This window comes from Gossypium hirsutum, chromosome D10, assembly GCF_007990345.1.
Source record: "Gossypium hirsutum isolate 1008001.06 chromosome D10, Gossypium_hirsutum_v2.1, whole genome shotgun sequence".
Taxonomy (NCBI): domain Eukaryota; kingdom Viridiplantae; phylum Streptophyta; class Magnoliopsida; order Malvales; family Malvaceae; genus Gossypium; species Gossypium hirsutum.
In genome coordinates, this window is record NC_053446.1 from 21809476 (window position 1) to 21830308 (window position 20833).

At 35.2% G+C, this 20833-nt stretch overlaps 1 protein-coding gene across 1 annotated transcript; it reads left to right on the top strand.

Annotated features, from left to right (window-relative positions):
• The first annotated feature begins 824 nt into the window (after positions 1 to 824).
• Positions 825 to 1947, top strand: LOC107914619 (endochitinase EP3). Its single transcript, XM_016843575.2, has 2 exons — positions 825 to 1276; positions 1371 to 1947. Exons 1-2 carry the CDS (start codon positions 859 to 861, stop codon positions 1772 to 1774), a joined length of 822 nt encoding a protein of 273 aa, XP_016699064.1. The 5' UTR covers positions 825 to 858; the 3' UTR covers positions 1775 to 1947.
• Positions 1948 to 20833: the final 18886 nt, after the last annotated feature.

Here is a 20833-nt window from a genome sequence, read left to right on the forward strand (position 1 = left end):
CTTGCGAGGGCTCACGAAATGACGAGCTCACGAAGTGGCGATGGACGCAAGATGGGCCTCGTGAAGTGACAATGGACTTGCAAGATGGCAAGGTACCATGGCTAGCTCGTGAGATGGGTCGGGCTTCTTGTTTCATGTGATCGAGTCGATTTCGGGTTTCTGAATATTCTATAACAAATATAAAAAAAGCAATGCGAAAATTATTGTATTTATGAAAAAATATAAATATATAAATAATATAAATAAGAAAACATATATTAAAATGAAATAAAATAATATTTTGAAGTTTAACTTTTTATTATTATTTTGTGGTGGGGTATATAAATGAAATAAAATTTTAAAAAATTTTGAAAAATAGGACCTTTTGAAAATTTTTATAAATTTTGAAATTTTCTAGTATTTTTATTCAAATAAGTTAATTTATTTTTGGAAAATTTAAAACATTAATAAAATGAGATCTCTCGTCTAAATTTCTCAATTTTACTATTCCAATGGCTGATTTTTTATATAAATTTTTTATAAATATATTTATATAATTTTTTTCACTTACATACTAAGTTTAGATAATTTAATAGAACTATGATGTAGATATGCATCAAATATAAATTTTATTTAAAAGAATAAAAAAATAGATAAAAATAATTTTAAAAACAAACAAACAAACACAAACTCAATCCAATTTCATAACAATCTTATCAAAGTGGAAGCTTCCTCGTAAACACGTCGCACTAGGCTATGGTAGAAAAGTTCAATAACTTAGATCACTAGTCAATACGATATTGGAAAACATTACGCTATAAATATATCCGCTGCCTCAATCCCTCTGCTCACATCAAACTTCCCTCTCATCCTTTGAAAATGGAGTCCTTAGCTATGGGAAAAAAGCTACCAACATCTGTTCTCGTAGGACTACTAGTTGCTTCCGCTATAACCCAAACCGTGTTGGCTCAAAACTGTGGCTGTGCGCCAAACTTGTGTTGCAGTCAACATGGTTATTGCGGTCAGGGTAACGATTACTGTGGCACTGGTTGCAAAGAAGGCCCTTGTTTCTCCAAGTCTCCCACTGGTGCTTCAGTTGCCTCCATTGTTTCACCTCAGTTCTTCAACGGGATAATCAACCAAGCTCGTGCAGATTGTGCGGGCAAGAAATTCTATACACGACAAGCTTTCCTGACTGCACTTGATTCCTTTCCCGATTTCGGAAAATTGGGTTCTGATGTTGAATCCAAGCGTGAGATTGCTGCATTCTTCGCCCATGCCACCCATGAGACTGAGTGTAAAGCTCTTTTTCCTTTGAACTAAACTACGGATTCAAAGCTCATTATATAGTCCTAAAGCTGATGTCTTTGTATATATTCCTATATTTGCAGTCTTTTGCTATAAAGAAGAGCAGGATAAAAGTAATAGCTACTGTGAAGCCAATCCAAAGTTCCCATGTGCACCAGGGAAGTCCTACCATGGTCGAGGACCGCTTCAGCTTACAGGGAATACTAACTACGGGAACGCAGGGAATGCTTTGAAGCTGGACTTATTGAAAAATCCTGAAATGGTGGCCAATGATCCTGTTGTCTCATTTAAGGGTTCATTATGGTACTGGATGGCCGCTGTCCGCCCCGTCATCGGCCAAGGGTTCGGAGCAACCATCAAAGCCATCAATGGCAGGCTTGAATGTGGTGTTCCAGCTGCACAAGACAAAGTTCAGCGTCGAATTCGGTTTTACACCGATTATTGTAAACAATTGGGGGTTGATCCTGGACCCAAGCTGTCTTGTTAGAGTTTTAGCGATATTTTCAGCTGTTTTTCTAGCAGTATAATATGAACAATTAGGGGCTTGAAGGCTACTGATGCTGTTGAGTAGCTTTTGATTTTCCCAGAATAAGTTTACTGTAGGGTTCCTTTTAAGAGACCTGCTATAGAATAAAATAAAGGGAAATTTATGTTATTTTATACATTTGCCCTGCTATGCGTCCTTAATATACTTAAATTAAATATAGCAATGTAATAAAATCGACAAACAATTTTCTCTTACTTGATATATAGATAATGCGTCTAAGTTAATAATTGGTTTAGTTAAAGTAAAATTTCAACACGCATTTAGTAGTTAGATTTGGGGCTGCTTTGTATGGGTATTTATTTTCAGCAGTAAATTTAGTTTTTTTTAAGTCTCACGTTACAATATTATTATTGTATCTAATTTTTTTATTGTTATTTTTATACTAATTACAGATAAACATACCGTTTATTTAAAAAGGCTCTTGAAAAAATTATACAGAAAACTCATTAAAGCTTTCCATAAGTTCTCTTGTAATTGTAAATGAATTACCTTAAAAAATATGAAAAACAAATTCCATCATTTTTTATTTCTCTCATATTTTTGTTATTTATTCATAATTTCTAACATAATTTTAAATAATTATTGACAATCTCTCATAATTTTTAGTATTTTCCCATAATTTTAGTATTTTCTCGTAAGGCATGCCATTAGAATTTTTAGTATGCTTTCAAAATAAAATGTTGACTTGAAAAATCAATTTTTGATATAAAAGAAATATTTTTGCATACTAATAAAATTTGTTTTATATATACTATAAAATTTAAATTTTTTTTAAAAATAAAGTAAATTTTATAAAAATCAATATTTGGTAGCCTCTTATAATTTTTGGTACTCCATCATGTTTTTTGGTACTCACATCATATTTTTTGGTATTTCCTCGTGTTTTTTAGTACTCCAAAAATTATGAGGGAAAACCCAAAAAAATAAAAGACGTACAAAAGAAAAAAACATTAAGAAGTACCAAAAATATGAGGGAATATTAGAGGATCCCAAATTTGGTTCGTCTTACTAAATCTGTTTCATTTATTTAATTTTTACTTTTAAAAAAAATTATCATGAAATATTTTTTTCCTTACAAAATTTAGCATGAAAAATAATAATTTAAAAGTTACCAAAATTTTTCTTTACATCATCCTATTAAAATTTCTTAATATTTAAAATTAATATTTTTTACTCCAAAATTATATCTCATCCCAAATCATCATTTCCATGTAACACCCCTAACCCCAAACCGTCGCCAGAAGAGGGTTACGAGGCATTACCGGACATATCAAACAGTTTACAAATAATTCTTAAATAAATGACAAACATATTAAAATATAATCATAAATTCATATGTTTGTTTTACCAATTGACTTTATTCATTTCTTCCATCTCTTTTTATTTTATTATATATTTTTTTTGTAAATTTCGACAGCTTTTCTGCTTATTTTTACATAAAACCCCCTGCAATTAAAACTGCAACCAATTTACAGTCAATACAAATACCAACATATTTTCACATTCAAACATATCTAAATCATGCCTAAATATTTACTTATCAAATTGATCAGCAATAGTCATAATACTTTATAAAAGTTAACTAATAACTTCATTCATCTCATTTCAACTTTAGTACCCAACATACCATTTTATAACTTAATGTTTCGTTTATCATTCAAACATTAGAAACTAATTCTTTTCAATCAAAACTTATAAGAATCTTTAATAAAACCTAAGTACATGCCACATTTACTAAAAGGAGAATTACATCACCGAAGTTATGCTGAAGTCGAGATTAATCTGGATGCTGAACCGATACCTTTTTACTTCTATCGACCTGTGCACGGAAACAACCGTACGCTGAGTATTTCATACTCAGTAGTATTACTATAATTTAAGTTATTTAAGTAAAATAACAAATAAACATGTCGAATTATATAACAATTAATTCATAAATAAACTAGCTTATTCTTAACTTTCATTTCTCAACATTAACAGCTCAATTTGGTTATTCATCAATTTAATATCATATAACATTTCTTTTGAACATAAATCTCTTCATGAATCTTTAATTCATTCTTTTCATTCTCATTTCTCAATTTCAATTCACTTCCCATTTCATGGATAAAGTTGATCATTTTAATTCAATTATTTTGGTATTTCATTTATTTGCCCCTATTAACAAGACTCAAACTTTGGCGGATACACGGATCCGACCAAACACACCAGAATGGCACCCAGTGCCTCATCGGATAGTTTGAAGCAAAGTTGACACCCAGTGTCTCATCGGCCAACCCGAAGTAAGTTGGTACCCAGTACCTTATCGAATCTATCCGAAGAAATATAGTGACACTCAGTGTCTCATCGACTCGAGGTCGAAGTATCCCTGAACTCTTCCAATCCTATGGCATGCCAACTATATCCGACTCATCCCGACTAGTTAATAGGGTATTCAAATAATTTTCTATTTCAAAATCACTTTCTACTTTCTAATCAATATACAATTCAATACCAATTCATATTTCAGATATTCACATATAATCATATTTCGATTCAATTCAAATAACTTTTCAATCAATACACAATTCACATATTCACACATAATTATAATGTAATCCACTTTTATTCAATTCATATTTTTAATTCATTCTCCAATCAAATTCAAATCACTAATTATTTTTCAATCAATATACATTTCAAATACTTACGTATTTTCTTCATTCAATTCAATTTGATTCAATCCAAATCACTATTATCATTTCAATTGCTTACCTAATTTTACTTACCATGCATTTTAATTAAAATATAACAATTAATAATAAATAGATTTGAATTATAGTAATACAAACCGTGAATCTCCCGTTTTAGTCCTCGATAGCTTTTTCCTTTCCTTTTGATGCCGATGCATCGGGTTCTTTGTTAGCTACGAAAATAATAATAATTTTTTGCTATTAATTACAGCATTAAATTAAAATAAATAATTGAATTTCTAATCAATTTTTACCTTACTTTTAATTTAATCTTAACTAATAGAATCGGGATAGTAAATCAGAGATTAGTGAATTAAAAATCGTAATTAAGTCAGATCATTAAATAATTAGAAATTAATTAAATAAAATATTAAAATAAATAGAATTAAAGATTTTAGGTTAAAAAATTAAAATTAAGTGTTTACAAATTAATTTGGTTAAAACGAATTTTAAAAATAAAATCGGGTTTGAAAATAATTGAGAACCAATTTGTTTTAACTAAGGTTGATTTGAAAAATAAGGAAAAATTGGGTGTTTTTAAAAGGCAATGTTTCCTCTCTCTTTTTTTATTAAAAAAATTGCTTATCTTTTTTCTCCTTAAGAACCCCCGCACCCCATTCCCTCCCATCTAGTTTTACATTCAAAAAAGTTTCCAAATTCAAATATGATATTTTCTCTTAAAATTAACTTATCCTTAGTGATTTTCTAGCTGTCCAAATACCTCAACACCATTCAATTTTAAAGAAAAATCATTAAATCCTAATCAAATTCGTCATTATCCTTCTCATGTCCAACTTCGAATTAGCTTCACAACATGTTTTTTTCTTCAAATTGAGGTAATCTCTTGACTTATTATGATTAGATTAAGGTTTTTGTTTTTCTATTTTGGAATTTAATTAAGCTTGTTGAGAGTTTTTAAGATTTAAAGCTTTTTAATCAAATCTTAATCCAACAATGGTGAAATTCGAAATAATAAGTAAACCTACAATTTTTTATTGATTTCTAATATATTTTTAACTAAATATAAGGTATTTGAACTCAATTTAATGGATCGGTAATGAATTTTCAAGAATTTCAAAATTTCCCTTTTTGTATGTTCATACAAACTTGATTTTCTGAAAATTTTAAATTCGTAAGATTAGGTTAAATTAAAGGTTTATATTTGCAACAATAGGTTAAATAAGATGTTTAGAAACTTAATTAAGGTTTAAGAACATAAATTGAGTGAGGAAACCTCAAATTTCGACAAAATGAGTTGATTTTCGGTATGAGAAAAGTGACCTTAGAGTAGTGATTTTGCTAATGTTCTTTTTTAAGGTTGTTGATAATGTGTCTATAATGTATTTAATGTGAATGCAAAGTGTCAGACTCGTTGGGAGCTTTTACGAGCAAGGCAAAAAAGGAAAGGAAAGCTCGTTTGAGATTGTTGTGTGCAAGGCATCGACTAGGTGAGTGATTGAAACTGTGGCTCTAAGGCACGATTCCTAAGGTTGAATAGGAGCTTAGGTTGGTCTAATAACCTAACCTAAGCTTCGAGAGTAAGTATTCTTACTTGACCTACGTGCTATTAAATTCGATGTTTGTTTATTGTGATATGTGAATCATGTGAAATATTAAGCATGTGTTATGTGTAAATGAAAATGATTGATAAGTACTTGTTGGTTTTATGCGCACTTGAATAATTTAATATGATTATGGCTCTTTTGAGCAATTTTGATAGCATTTGAGAGTGCATTAAAAGTGTTGAGAAATTGATTGAGAAAGTGTTGTTAACAAGTGAAAGTTTGTATAAAATGATGAGTGAATATGTGTGTAAGTGGATATGTTGGCATTGTGATTATTTGGAACCATTGGATATCATTGGCATATCATAGGATTATGAGTAATCACCATTTTTATTATGTGTTAAGGCATTATGGCCCGGAGATAGCGTTGGAGAGATAAGGAAATGTCGAGCGTAGCTCTATCATCGTAGATAGCGTGGTGTGTTTAGAGAGCGTGAGCATTCATGCTATACTTACATGGAGGTAACATTCAACTTTATGAGTCATGGGGAGTGTTTGGAGATCTGCTTATCTAATGCATTACTGATTATATATATGTTCCATGTCACATTATGCCAATATATCATTGTGTTTACTTTGTGATATGTTTGATGCTATGTCATGGTTGCAAGATTTAGTATGTTTTCTTTCAACTATTGATTTTATGTCTAATTGTGGCAATTTTTTGTGCATTCACTGGGCTTTACCAAGCTCACATTCCTTACTTTACCTTATAGATAAATAGTTCATGGGTTAGCGAGGAGGGTGGCAAATTGGTGATCCATCATTGCAAGACATTTTTTAGAGTATGTGGGTTGAGCTTTTAAACTCTAAAGTGAAGGTAACGTGGGTTGTTCCAATGTTTTTGTACTAGAATTAGACTTAGACTTTTTAAATAAAATTTTTAACATGTTGTAAACGGACATTTCGAACTGTTTAATTTTTATTTTTTGGGATTTTGAATGTTTTAATTGTTTTTTTGATTGCTTGTCTGGATGATTTTATTACTAATTTAATGTGATGTTAATCATATAAGCTAACGATTTTTTTGCAACTAAGGGAGACCGCCGAATATTAAGGTACGCCCTATACTTTCTAATTGTGTGAATGAAATAATTAATTTAGAAAAACATGCACTTAGGACTAATTCCTATATGAAATATTCTACAAATGTGTGGTGTGTGTATAGTTGGTTGGTGTGGTTTGTAAAGTTTTAAATAGAGAGTCACCTCGGTGGCTAATGTGACGTTCGAAATTCGAGTTGGACCATCTCGACCGGGTTTGCGGTGTCACATATACCAATTTTTCGTTTGTCTTATAATTTTTTTCATTTATTTAAATTTTCATATTTTTTAAAAATTATCATGAAATATGAATTTTTGCAGTATCTGATTAAATGCAAAAAGTACATATTTTATGTAATTTAATTGGTCAATTTATGAGAATGCACCACTGATTTTCTCCATTTTATATTGAATTTTATACAAGCGTGCAATTTAGGGTCAAAAGAGAAAAAGGAGAAGTAATTGGGCTAGATTGAAGAAAGGAGCAAAGAAAGCAGGCCAAAACAGAATTTTTCTAAGTTGTAATTAGCTGAAATTTTATTTTGACTTAGTGGGAGATTATGTAGGGATTTTGATATCATGGGAATATTTTGTTTCCTTGATTTTCTATGGCTAGTGGCCTTTAATTTGGCAAATTTGTTCAAAGCCACTAGTACAAATAGGGGGCTACTATGTTCATTTAAGCATCAAATTTTTCATCAAGCTTTCATCTTTGGACTGCAATCTTTCCTTTCCTCTCTCGAAATTATTTGTTGTCTTTGGTTACTTTACTTTCAAAATATTAATTTCTAGCTTGTCACAGACCTACACTACTTACATTTTTCTTTTTCAAACATTTTCCTCATTCCTTGTAACCTTAAACTATTTTTATACCCAAACAAAATCCCAGCCACATATTAAGCCACCCACTTTTACCATTTCAACATTTTTTTCATCCAACCCACTCAAGATATGACCAGCTCCAATATGCCCCAAACCTTAGTCAACTAAACCCATTTCAGCTTCAGGTCAGTGTTAGTTTCGTCAAGATCCGTGAGTTACGAACCCGAGCAATTCAATTCCTAATTTTCAGTACTTATTATTTCTCTAGAGTAAGAGTATGACTTCGTCAGCTCACAAAGTCAAATCAACACTAAGTCAAAAAAGACGTCGTTTGAGTTAGTGTGGTTAGACGTATAGTTGGAATTCTGAAAGGATCGATTGTCTAATCAGTTTTCCGTGAACACATTGGCGTGCCAAGTGGGGATTGTTGTTTGGTTCCGTCAAGGGAAGTAGTATCCGGATTTAAATGTCCCACGCGGTTGAGGACATTGGTTCGAGCTAGGCTGTTCTAGAACGCAAGGCTACCAGAGTTCTAAACCACGAACGTTTCGTTGGTTGTTCGATCGGTAAGGGTTAGTTATAGGACGTTCCATAACTAATTTACACAAGGAAGAGTTGGTGTCCGAGGCGTCCTTGGTAGCTATAACTAGCTTATTGGAAAAGAGGAGTTCATCTAATTTCGAGGATCGGTTCAAAGACGAGGAAAAACCTGTAGCTGAAGCTGAGCTAAGTTTAAATAATTTTTCTTCAGATTTACTTAACTGTTTTTATTATTTAATTTTTTTCAGCTTTTACTTTTTACACATTTTTCCCTATTTATTTAAGGTTTTCAAATTTTATCCCCCCAAATTTCTTGGGCACGACAACTGCCCAGACATACATCTGGTCGAGAGAGAGAAACAATTTTCAATAAATCCAGTCTCTGAGGGATCGACCCTACTCTCTATACTGCTCAAGTTTGCAAATTAGGTGTAGGATTATATTGGTGGAATCGACACCCATCAGTACCAATTTTTAGTATTAAAAATTATAATTTCACAGTTACAATTTTTTCCATTACAACATCTCATTGAAATTTTGTAAGCACTAAATTTTGTCCGGGTTTTGTCGTGTTTAATTTTTTTTAAATTTCAAAAAATACAAAAAATAAAAATTACATTTTGACCCCTAAACTTCTTGAAATCGCGTTTGACCCCTAAATTTTCCTAAAATTATATTTTGACCCCCAAACTTTTTGAAATTACATTTTGACCCATTAAATTTTTGAAATTACATTTTGACTCCTAAATTTTCTAAAAATTATATTTTGGCCACACAAGTTTTGTTGCATTTACAATCTGGTCTTTCTGGCAACTAAACGTGATTTGCGCACCTAATCCCAAGATTTCCGGCCACCGGCCTAGGTTATGGCCTCCCTTCTCCTAGCAACCTGCCACCTGCAAAAAGAAGCAAAGAAATCACTATAAAATGGGTTTAAAACCCCAAAATCAAGACCCACTACAAAACGAAAAAGAAAAAAAAAGAGAGCTTTTTTGAAAAAAGAGAAGAGAAGAGAAAGAAAAGAAAAAGAAAAAAAGAGGAGAAGAGGAGAGCCTCCGACGGCGGCCCAACGGCAGAGACGACAGTAGCGGCGACGTGAAAGAGGTGGCAAGGCAAGCTAGGGTTTTGAGAAAGAAGAAGGAAGAAGAAGAAAAATAAGAAGAAGAAGAAAAGAAAAAAAAGAAAGAAAAAAGAGAAAAAAAGAAAATAAATTTTATTTAAAATAGTCGGGTCGCCCAAAAAAATACAGCAGCAAAAAAGAAGAGCAAAAAAAAAAAGCAGCCCCATAGCAGGCCAGCCCAAGCGCAGGCCCAACCTAGCGCCAGGCCTAACAGCAGGCCTAGCAGGCCAGCAGACCCATCCCAGCACCAGCAGGCCCGCAGGCTCTTTCCAGCAGCAGGCCCAACAGCTTGCCTAGCCCAGTCCAGAATAAAGGAAGGAAAAAAAGGAAAAAAGAAAGAAAAAAAAGAAAAAAAAAAGAGAAAAAGAGTAATGAAAAAAAGAAAAAAAGAAAAAAAGAAAAAAAGGAAAAAGGGTTGTGTATTCCGTTCATCAAGCTCGTATTTTTGAGTTTTTGGTAATTTTCTTTTTTACCCACTTTTAATTTAATTTACGTATTTTTATGACATTTCATCTTTAATATTCTTGGTTTTTTTAGCATTTTTTTATACTTCGTATTTAATTTTATTATTTTTAATTTTCATAAATAAGGCGACGAACCGATTTAACATTAAGTCGTATATTTTCATCGCTATGTTGGGTGAATATATTTGGCTCGTGTTAAATTCAGGACGCCCTTTTAAAAAAATAAAAAAACTTAAAAATTCTCGTGTTTTGAAATAAAATATGTATTTTTGTAATTATCGGTAAATTTATCAAAATTTTGTCTTTAAAAATGTATATAGTACGATAACATGTAATTTATCAAAATTTTCGCATTTTTAAAAAAAATTGTGTTTTCGTATTTTCAACAAATTCTCGTGTTTTAAAAAAAATTATTGTGTTTCAATCGGATCACGATTAAATATTAAATTGAACTGGTATTTTTGAAAATTAAGACAACACGCGCTTAACGAGATACCAATTTTGGGCGTCGCGAGGGTGCTAATATCTTCCTCGCGCATAACCAGCTCCGAACTATAATTTTCTCTGAATTTTTTAACGTGGACCTAAAATTGACTCTTTTAAAGAAAATTTCAAAAATTTATCTTTTAAAAAGAGAATTTAATAGGTGACCGATCACACATAGAAAAAAAAAGATCGGTGGCGACTCCCTTTTTTAAATAAAATCGAGACTCTGCTTTTAAATTTTCCATAATCACTTTGACTAGCACCCGTGCGAAAATTTTTAGGTCGCTACAGCTGGCGACTCTGCTGGGGACGATTTTTGAGAGTCGAGTTTGATGTTAAACGCGTGTTGTCAAAATTTTCAAAATTCCTTGTTCAAATTAATTTTTAATCGTGATCCTTGAACTTTATTTTTGAAAAGTCATACATCTGCATCCGGTTTGAAAATTAATATTTTTCTAACTTATTTTATTTTTCTGTTTTTTTTTCAGCTCTAAGTTTTACGTTTTTTTTAGTTTGTTTTTTTAATAAAAATAAAAAATAAAAAGTAAAAAGGTTTGTGAGTTTCTCCCCACACACCATGCAATTGCATTCTTGCATAACATGAGCTCTCTACCCAGACTTCGTCCGTTTAAGTGGAAGTAAACGCTACGCCTTCGTGAGTTAACTCGTCCCTCCTTACAAGCTAGTGAATTACTTCCGGGTTACATATGACTTATGCTTTCGTGAGTCAACTTGTCCCTCCGCATAGGCATAAGTAAATGTAACTCCTCGAATTGAGCTCGCGAGCCCATGGCGGGTGATAACCGAGGCTCCGTACTAACCTTAGTAGGTGACAGTATGGGCAATTCGACTACCTTTCTAGAACCAAAACCACGTATAGTGAACCGTACGAGCCACCCGGTTAGAGCCATGTCGAACCTCTGTCTGTTGGATATTTACCAAATAAGTACATGGGAGAAACGCCTCTTACCTTGTATTTCTTTTTCATTTACATCTTTTGCAAGGGAATCAGACCTGTTTAATAAAATTGGATCGGGTAGATTATCTGATAAGTATGTGGGGTAGGTTTCTCGTAAAGCATGATGGGGCAAAAAGAAAACAAAAAAAATTGGGTCTGTTTCACCAAATTGCATGATTGAATAGCTTAATTTGTTAGATTTTCCATAGTTTTTAGTTATTTCCTCTGTTTATATCTGTTTTGATTACTAACCAAGGTTATTTATCTTTATTTTATTTCTCGTCATGTATCATAGGCATTTTATTAGGAAGGTGTTGATAAGAGGTTGGTTGCCAAAAACGGGTTTCTGATGGAAGAGCCAATTACACAAGTAACTGAGAAAAATGCTGTAGTCCAAGATTGGTCTTCAAGGATTCAAATAGTAAAAGGGGACAATTTAAAAGAAGGATACATCTCTGATCTTCCCGAGTATGTGACTTCGAATGCTCGTCAGAACAATCTCGAAGACTTAACGAGGATTTGGAAATAGTGGGACTTAGATACCAGAGTTTTCTTTACTGAAAAGTACGGGGATATAGCTCACTTGATAGCAATCAATGTGAACGAGCAGTTGATTCAAGCCATGGTTTGATTCTGGCACCCAGCTTATCAGTGTTTCACTTTCAATCAGGAAGACATGACTCCAACCATAGAAGAGTATGCCGCCCTGCTCCGCATTGACAATGTGCAACTTAATAAGATATATGTGAAGGAGCCTAAACCAATGACCTTCAAGAAAAAGTTAATGAAGCTGACGGGGATGGCTGATACATGGGTTGAGAAACAGATAAAGAAGAAGAATGAAGTCAGTTGTGTTTCGTGGTTCTCTCTTCGGGAGTTAGTTTAGAATCATCCAAATATTTCGAAGAGAATGGATCTGTTTTCCTTGGCCGTTTACGGACTGATCGTCTTCCCAAAGGTTCTTGGGCATATTGAAGTGGCGGTAGTGGATTTCTTCGAAAAGTTGAGGTATGGAATCAATCCCATCCCAACCATCTTGGCCAATACTTTTAGATCTCTAAATAATTGTAGGAAGAAAGGGGAAAGACGTTTTATCGGATGCGCTCAGTTACTTAATGTTTGGATTTTTAGTTACTTTTGAAAAGTGGAGCGCACACCTTTCCATATGTTTTCAAAAACATTTGCTCCTTTAGAAGCACACATTGAAAAAGATTGGCCAAAGGATGTCACTGAACAGCATTGGGTCTCGATTTTTCAGAACCTTCGTGCTGAAGATGTAACTTGGAGAGCACATTGGATTTGTCCTTCTGTTTTGTTATACAAGTGTGGAAACCTAGACTGGGTACCTTTGCTAGGATTGTGGGGAGGAGTTGGATATGCTCCATTAATGGTTCAAAGATAGGTCGCTTCGCAACTGTTTGTACCAGTTATTGATGGATTGGCACATTCAGAGTTTGCCTTTACGGGTGAGGGTTACATGGAAAGGGTTCGAGATACTGCGAATTCTTGGAAGAGAATATACCTCATGAAATTGGCTTTCTATGCTAATACTCTCACTGTAGATTATGATATATGGAGGCAACAACGAGTGAAGAGTCAACTGACCACGCTGATTGATGATGCTTGCCGGAATCCATTCTCAGAGGAAATGCCTTCCGAGCTGGAAATAACAAGACATGAATTTGAATAAGAAAAAGCCAAACTGTTACGAGATATTAGTTCTCTTCAAGAGGAGAACTACAAGCTAAATATTGATGTTGAAATTGAAAAATCCAGAGCCGAGAAAGTCCAAAAAGAAGTTGAGGTCATGAGAAAAGATTTAAGAGACCTTCATTTGGAAAATAAGAAATTAAGAGGCATTATAAAGAATAGTGGATTGGGCAAATCATCGGCAGAATGGAAGGAAGAATTAAGCAATATTAAAGGTGGGATGGAATTCTAGAAAACAAAAGTGAAGGAGGAGGAGGAAAGAGCTGCACGTGCTACGATAGAGTTAAGGAAGAAGAATGCTGAATATGAAGCTGTGTTTACAGAATTAACCGCTAGTTAGTCTGAGCATCAGGAGCTAAAAGTGAAAATCCAAAGTTTAGAAAGTGCACTGCAAGCTTATCAGCACCATTTGGATGACCTCCTAAGAGCTCTAGAGGATAAGAATGATCAGCATGACAGAGACATTCGTGCCTACAAAAGAGCGCTCCAAGAAAAGGATATACATCTCGACGGCTTGATCAATGAAATTCACAAGGCGGTTTTGCAAATTGTGCAATTATCAGATGAAGCCGAAGCTCTCAGCTGCCAATTCCCTCTGAGCCAAAGATCAAGTATGTTAGAGTTCGTAGAATGAGTGAAGAAACAAGGTGATATGGCTAGGAAATTTATGTAACTGTTAAATCTGAAATGGCAAAACATTTTGTAATAGACTCCTTTGATTAATGAAATGCCTCAGTATGGAACTATCTTGAAATCAACACCAAATTCTTGCATATTTATTCATGACTAACATTCATTTGTCATTTATTCATTCATCCATTCATTGCATGTACATATCACTATAATTATTCACTAAGGCTAAAATAGTATAATCCACAGTTGCGACACAAGTTTGGAATCACGTCATCCTTACAGGACACGTCTAAGAACTAGAACTATGGATGCTGAACTTAATGAAAGAATCGAAAGGATGGAAAGGATTCAAAGAGAGTTACAAGAACAATTGGCCAAGTCACAACAAGAGGCGAGAGATATGATGGTGAGATTTCGTGAAGAATCACTTGAGCAAAGAGATCAAATGGCCAAAATGATAGAAATGATGACAGCTTTGGTCAAAAGACAGGGACTCATGCAAAGCCCCGATATCGTAGAGCCCCACTCAAGAGCTAATCAAGATCCACCTTATCTCTCGGGATTCACTCCACCTCATGTCCACGCAATGCAAAGAGGATATCCCCAAAGGGAACCTACAATCCTAGAACAACATCCTGCACCATCAGCTTACATAGGGCAAGAGATGTTTGTATCGAATCCCGGAGCTAATCCTACAGATCCAATTGTTCCAGATTTGGATGATCCGATAGAAATAGCAAGGTTGAAGGTTGATGATCATGATACTCAAGATAGGTATAGAATATTGGAAGAAAGGCTCAAGGCAATAGAAGGTACTGAAGTCTTCTCTGCATTGAGCGCCGAAGAGCTCAGTTTAGTACCCGATCAGGTCCTACCCCTGAAATTCAAGGTGCTAAAGTTTGAAAAATATGATGGAACGAGATGTCCAAAGACACATCTTATCATGTTTTGTCGAAAGATGACTGGCTACATTAATGAGGACAAATTACTGATACACTGTTTTCAGGACAGTTTGGTTGGATCGGCTCTTCGGTGGTATAATCAGCTTAGTAGAGAAAAAATCCGATCACAGAAAAACTTGGCATCAGCGTTTTGCGAGCAATACAAGCATGTATCAGATATGGTACCTGATCGACTAACCTTGCAGATGATGGAAAAAAACCCATGGAGACTTTTAAACAATATGTGTAAAGATGGAGGGATGTTTCAGCTCAAGTGGAACCTTAAGATAAGTTAGTAGGAAGCGCTACGAAAGACTTTGCAGACATTGCAATATCTGGGGAGCTTATAGAGAACGCCATCAAGAGCGGGAGGATGGAAGGCCCTGAAAGTTCAAAAAGGGCAGTACCCGCATAAAAAAAGGAGGCAGAAACCCATATGGTTGGAAATGCAGGCCACCATACTTCCAACCCTTTCTCATCCCAACCACGACCTCATTACTACCCGCCTTCAAACTTTTACTTTCCTCCTCAAGGTCCTTACTATCCAACACCTTCTCCTTATCCTGTATATGCCTTGAATAATCAAAGATCGTTCGTCATGTTTCCACCAAACACCATGCTCACACAAAGCCAACCTAAAAATGACCAAAGACCAGTAAAACCTAGTTTTGCAAAACCTCAGTTCACCCCAATTCGTGTGCCATATGGAGAATTATACCCGAAACTATTGGAGAAACAATTAATATCCCCACATTACATGGCACCCCTGAAGCCCCTATATCCGAAATGGTATGATCCTAACACTAGTTGTATGTATCATGCTGGAAATCAAAGGCATTCTACAGAAAATTGTCTTGCCTTTAAAAGGAGAGTTCAAGACCTTATTGATGCAGGCATTCTAAGTTTTGATGGTGTTAGTAATGTGGCTGGAAATCTTCTTCCTAACCATACTGATGGAAATGTGAATGCTATGACAAATGAAGACGGGAGGCGAGCCAAAAGCTGTGTTGCTAAAGTAAAAACGCCTTTGTGAAAGGTATGGAAAATGATGGTTAAAAAGGGTTTGCTCTGTCCTCAAAACAGATTTGTCAAAGAACAAAACATAATAGGTCTAAGTTTTTGTGACTTCCATGGCACTGGTGAGCATGACATCCAATCTTGTAAGGGATTTCGAAAACTACTTCAAGATATGATGGATAACAAAGAGGTCAAGATTTTTGATAGAATAGATGAGGCTGATGAAGGAGAAATATGCGTCTCTGATGATCAACCATCAGCTATCCCTTACAGCGCTGATCGACCTTTTGTGATTTATTACGAGACGAAGAAGGAAGAAGTCAAACTAAATGTGATAATTGAGGTGCCATTTCCTTTCCCTTACAAGGACAGTAAGGCAGTATCATGGATATATGATGTCAATATTGTTGTACCCGAAGGTGAAAAGTCAAAGGCTATGGCTGGAAGCGTTAGTGGGGTGGGACACTTTACCCGTAGCGGTAGATGTTATTCTCCCGAAATAGTTAAACCAAAGAAGAAAGCCATTGACTCGAATCAAAAAGGAAAAACACCGTTGCAAGAGGATGAGATCAATGTTGAAATACCATCTGAATAGGAAGTTAAGAGACTTGTGAATGAGGAAGAAGCATATGAATTCTTGAAGGTCATCAATCATAGTGAATATAGTGTTGTAGAGTTATTAAACAAGCAGCCAGCGCGAATCTCGGTATTATCTCTACTGTTGAACTCAGAGCCACATCGAAATGCCTTGCTGAAAGTGTTAAACCAAGCTTATGTGGCAAGCACTATATCTGTAGAAAAGCTTGACAGGTGGATAAATAATCTGAATGCGGATAATTTCATCTCTTTCAGTGATGATGAGATACTGCCAAATGGTAGAGGCTCTGTTAAAGCACCACATTACAACCAGTTGCAAGGGTTACATAGTACCGAATGTGCTCATCGATAACGGGTCCACACTAAATGTCATGCCTTTGGTCACACTTTCTAGGATGTCAGTTGATATGTCTTATCTAAGGCATTGTCATTCCACAGTAAGGGATTTGATGGACACGACGACATGTTATGAGAAAGATCCAAATTCCTCTAGAAGTGGGCCTGTATGTATATGATATCGAATTTCAACTCACGGATATCATGCCTTTATACAATTGCCTTTTAGGGAGGCCTTGGATTCATTCTGCTGGGGTAGTTCCTTCATCTCTCCATCAAAAAATGAAGTTTATCATGGATAATCGTTTGATTACTGTCGCTGGTGAGGAAGACATTGTTGTATTTATTTCTGTTGATACACCATACATTGAAGTAAGCAAGGATGCCGAGGAATGTTCTTTTCATTCCTTTGAATTCATCAATGCTACATTCATCACCGAAGGAAACAAGGTTCCCACACCCAAGTTGTCAAAAAATACCAATTCGGGAATTAAGTTGACTGTGGGAAAAGGAGCTCGAGCGAGAAAAGGTTTAGGAAAATATCAGCAAGGGATAGTTAGAGTATTGAAACCAATACACCACAAGTCTCGATGCGGTCTGGGGTTGGAGCCATCATAAGTAAAAAAAGAAAGCAATTATAGAAAAATCGAAAAAGAAGAATCGCAAGAGCCTTAGGTCGAGAATTTGAATGGGAGCCGATATCGTATCCTTCCTTATTAGAAACATTTATATCGGCAGGGGTGATGTACCCAGGGCAAGACAATCCACAAATCACATTATTGATTGAAAAGAGTTTTTAGAATATCAGTATAAATGTGGTTGACAGCGAGGGTGATGCAATTGAGGATGTTTCAATGATACGCCCATGTCCTATAAGATATGCTTTAAACAATTGGACTGCTGTGGACCTTCTTGTAATTTCTAAGTCCTCTCTAGAGTAATGCCCAATGTTAATTCTCCATTTATTTTGTGTACCCCTAAATAGTGGGAGTCCTTTTGTAAGAGCTTATGTTTGCTCTTTATCATTTCAATGAACATTAATGAAGATGCATTTTGTCATGATCTTTTCATTTTCATCAGTTTCATAATTACCCTATTGCTTCATATCCTTTCTCTCCGTGTATTTCATATCATTTCATAACATTGTGTGTATTGATTCCAATACTTTAATGCTCCTCTATAGTTTTCTTTCTCGTTCACCTTTCAGGTGCTCAGATATTCATGGCATGAACAATCCCGTTACAATTCTTGAAATTGATTTCGAGAAAGCTATTTGTTTAGGAGAATTCGAAGCCAAAGAAAGTGCTAAAGATTGTGTCCCGTCTCCTTACTTATTGAGAATGGTAGAAAAAGAAGAGAAACAAATTTTACCCCATCAAGAATATGTTGAGACAGTGAAGTTAGGAAATGAAGAAAAGAAACAATAAGTGAAGATTGGGACTTCCATTTCAGAAAACACCAAACATAATTTGATCGTCTTACTCCGTGAGTACAAAGATGTATTTGCCTGGTCTTATCAGGACATGCCAGGGTCGGATGAGGATGCAGTGGTCCATAGGCTCCCACTGAAACCAGAATGCAAACCCGTTCAACAAAAGCTAAGAAGAATGAGACCTGAAATACTGTTAAAGATAAAAGAAGAAGTCAAGAAACAAATTGATGCTGGCTTCTTACAAGTCTCTAAATATCCAGAATGGGTAGCTAATATAGTCCCGATTCGAAGAAAGATGGCAAGGTACGAATGTGCGTTGATTATCGTGATCTTAATCGAGCAGGCCCTAAAGATAATTTTCCTTTGCCACACATTGATACATTGGTAGATAACACGACAAAACGTTCATTATTTTCTTTCATGGATGGTTTCTCAGGTTACAATCAGATAAAGATCGCCTCCGAAGATATGGAGAAAACCATATTCGTGACAATGTAGGGAATGTTTTGTTACTAAATGATGCCATTCGGATTGAAGAATGCTGGGGCAACGTATCAGAGAGCCATGGTGATGTTGTTCCATAATATGATGCACAAAGAAATAGAAGTCTATGTCGATGATATGATTGCCAAATCTCGGGGAGAAGAAGAGTATATTGGGAATGTCAGGAAGCTGTTCGAAAGATTAAGAAAGTTTCAATTGAAGCTTAACCCAGCCAAATGTACATTTGGGGCTACCTCGGGAAAACTACTAGGTTTTATTGTCAGCGAGAGGGGTATTGAGGTTGATCCAGATAAGATAAAGGCCATACAAGAACTACCACCTCCGCGTACGCAAAAAGAAGTCAGAGGATTTTTAGGAAGGTTGAATTACATTGCTCGATTCATTACTCAACTTACCAACAAGTGTGATCCAATTTTTCGACACCTTCGAAAGCATAATCCGGGAGAATAGAATGAGGAGTGCCACATGGCCTTCGACAAGATAAAACAGTATCTGTCTAATTCTCCGGTGCTAGTACCGCCAATCCTTGGAAAACCCATAATATTGTATCTGACCGTGTTCAAAAACTCAATGGGTTGCGTATTGGGGCAGCATGATGAGTCAGGGAAAAGAGAAAAAGAGATTTACTACCTCAGCAAAAAGTTCACAAAATATGAGGCAAAGTACCCGTCAATTGAAAAATTTTGTTGTGCATTAATCTAGGTAGTTCGAAGGTTTAGACAATACATGTTGTATTATACAACATGGTTAATTTCAAAGGTAGATCCATTAAAGTACTTGATGGAATCACCCGCACTCTCAGGGAGAATGGCACGATCGCAGATCCTATTGTCTGAATATGACATTGTGTATATGAGCCAAAAGTCGATAAAGGGAAGCGTGATAGCTGACTTCTTGGCAAGTTGAGCAATGGAAGAATATGAGCCGCTGAGATTTGATTTTTCAGATGAAGACTTGATATGCATTTTCGAATGTGAATCATCAAAAGATCAATCATGGAAGATGAGTTTTGATGGGGCATCGAACGCATTGGGGCACGGGATAGGAGCAGTCTTAGTGTCACCAGAAGGAAACCATTACTCGTTTACTGCCAGATTGAATTTCTTCTGTACTAATAACATAGAAGAATATGAAGCTTGCATCATGGGACTTCGTACTGCTATTGAACAGAAAATAGAAATCTTAGAGGTGTATGGGGACTCAGTGTTAGTGATTTATCAAATTCGCGGAGATTGGGAAGTGAGAGATTCAAAATTAGTCAATTATAGCAATCTCTTGGCAGAATTGGTCAAAGAATTCAAAAAAGTGACTTTTCATTACTTCCCACGAGAAAAAAACCAGTTGGCTGGTACCCTGGCCACATTGGCTTCAATGTTCAAAGAAAACAGAAAACAGAAATAATACATCTTCAAATAAGCATATATGAGGTCCCCGCACATTGTTTTAGCATTGAGAAGGTGTCAGATGGACGACTGTGGTTTCATGACATCTTGGAATATATTAAGAATCAAAGGTATCCCGAGCAAGCAAACGAGAATGATAAAAGAACAATCAGAAGAATGGCGACTGGTTTTGTTCTTAACGGGGATATCCTAGACAAAAGAGGAAAGGATCAAATGCTCTTGAGATGCATGGACAATGTTGAAGCCAAAAGAATACTTGAAGATGTCCATGAAGGAATTTGTGGAACGCACGCCAATGGGTTTACTATGGCTAGGTAGATTATGAGACTTGGTTATTTTTGGCTGACAATGGAAAGGGATTGCATTAGCTACGCACGAAAGTGCCACAAGTGTCAAATTTACGGCGATAAAATTCATGCAGCTCCTTTGCCCTTTCATGTCATGACTTCTCCGTGGCCTTTTTCTATGTGGGGCATGGATGTTATAGGGCCAATTTCCCCGAAGGCTTCCAATGGGCATCGATATATTTTTGTAGTTATAGATTACTTTACAAAATGGGTGGAAGCCACTTCATTTGCTAATATGACAAAGATCGCGGTCTGTAGGTTCCTAAAAAAGGAGATCATATGTCGATATGATTTGCCTGAGAGAATCATTTCAGATAATGCTTTGAACCTGAACAACAAAATGATGAAA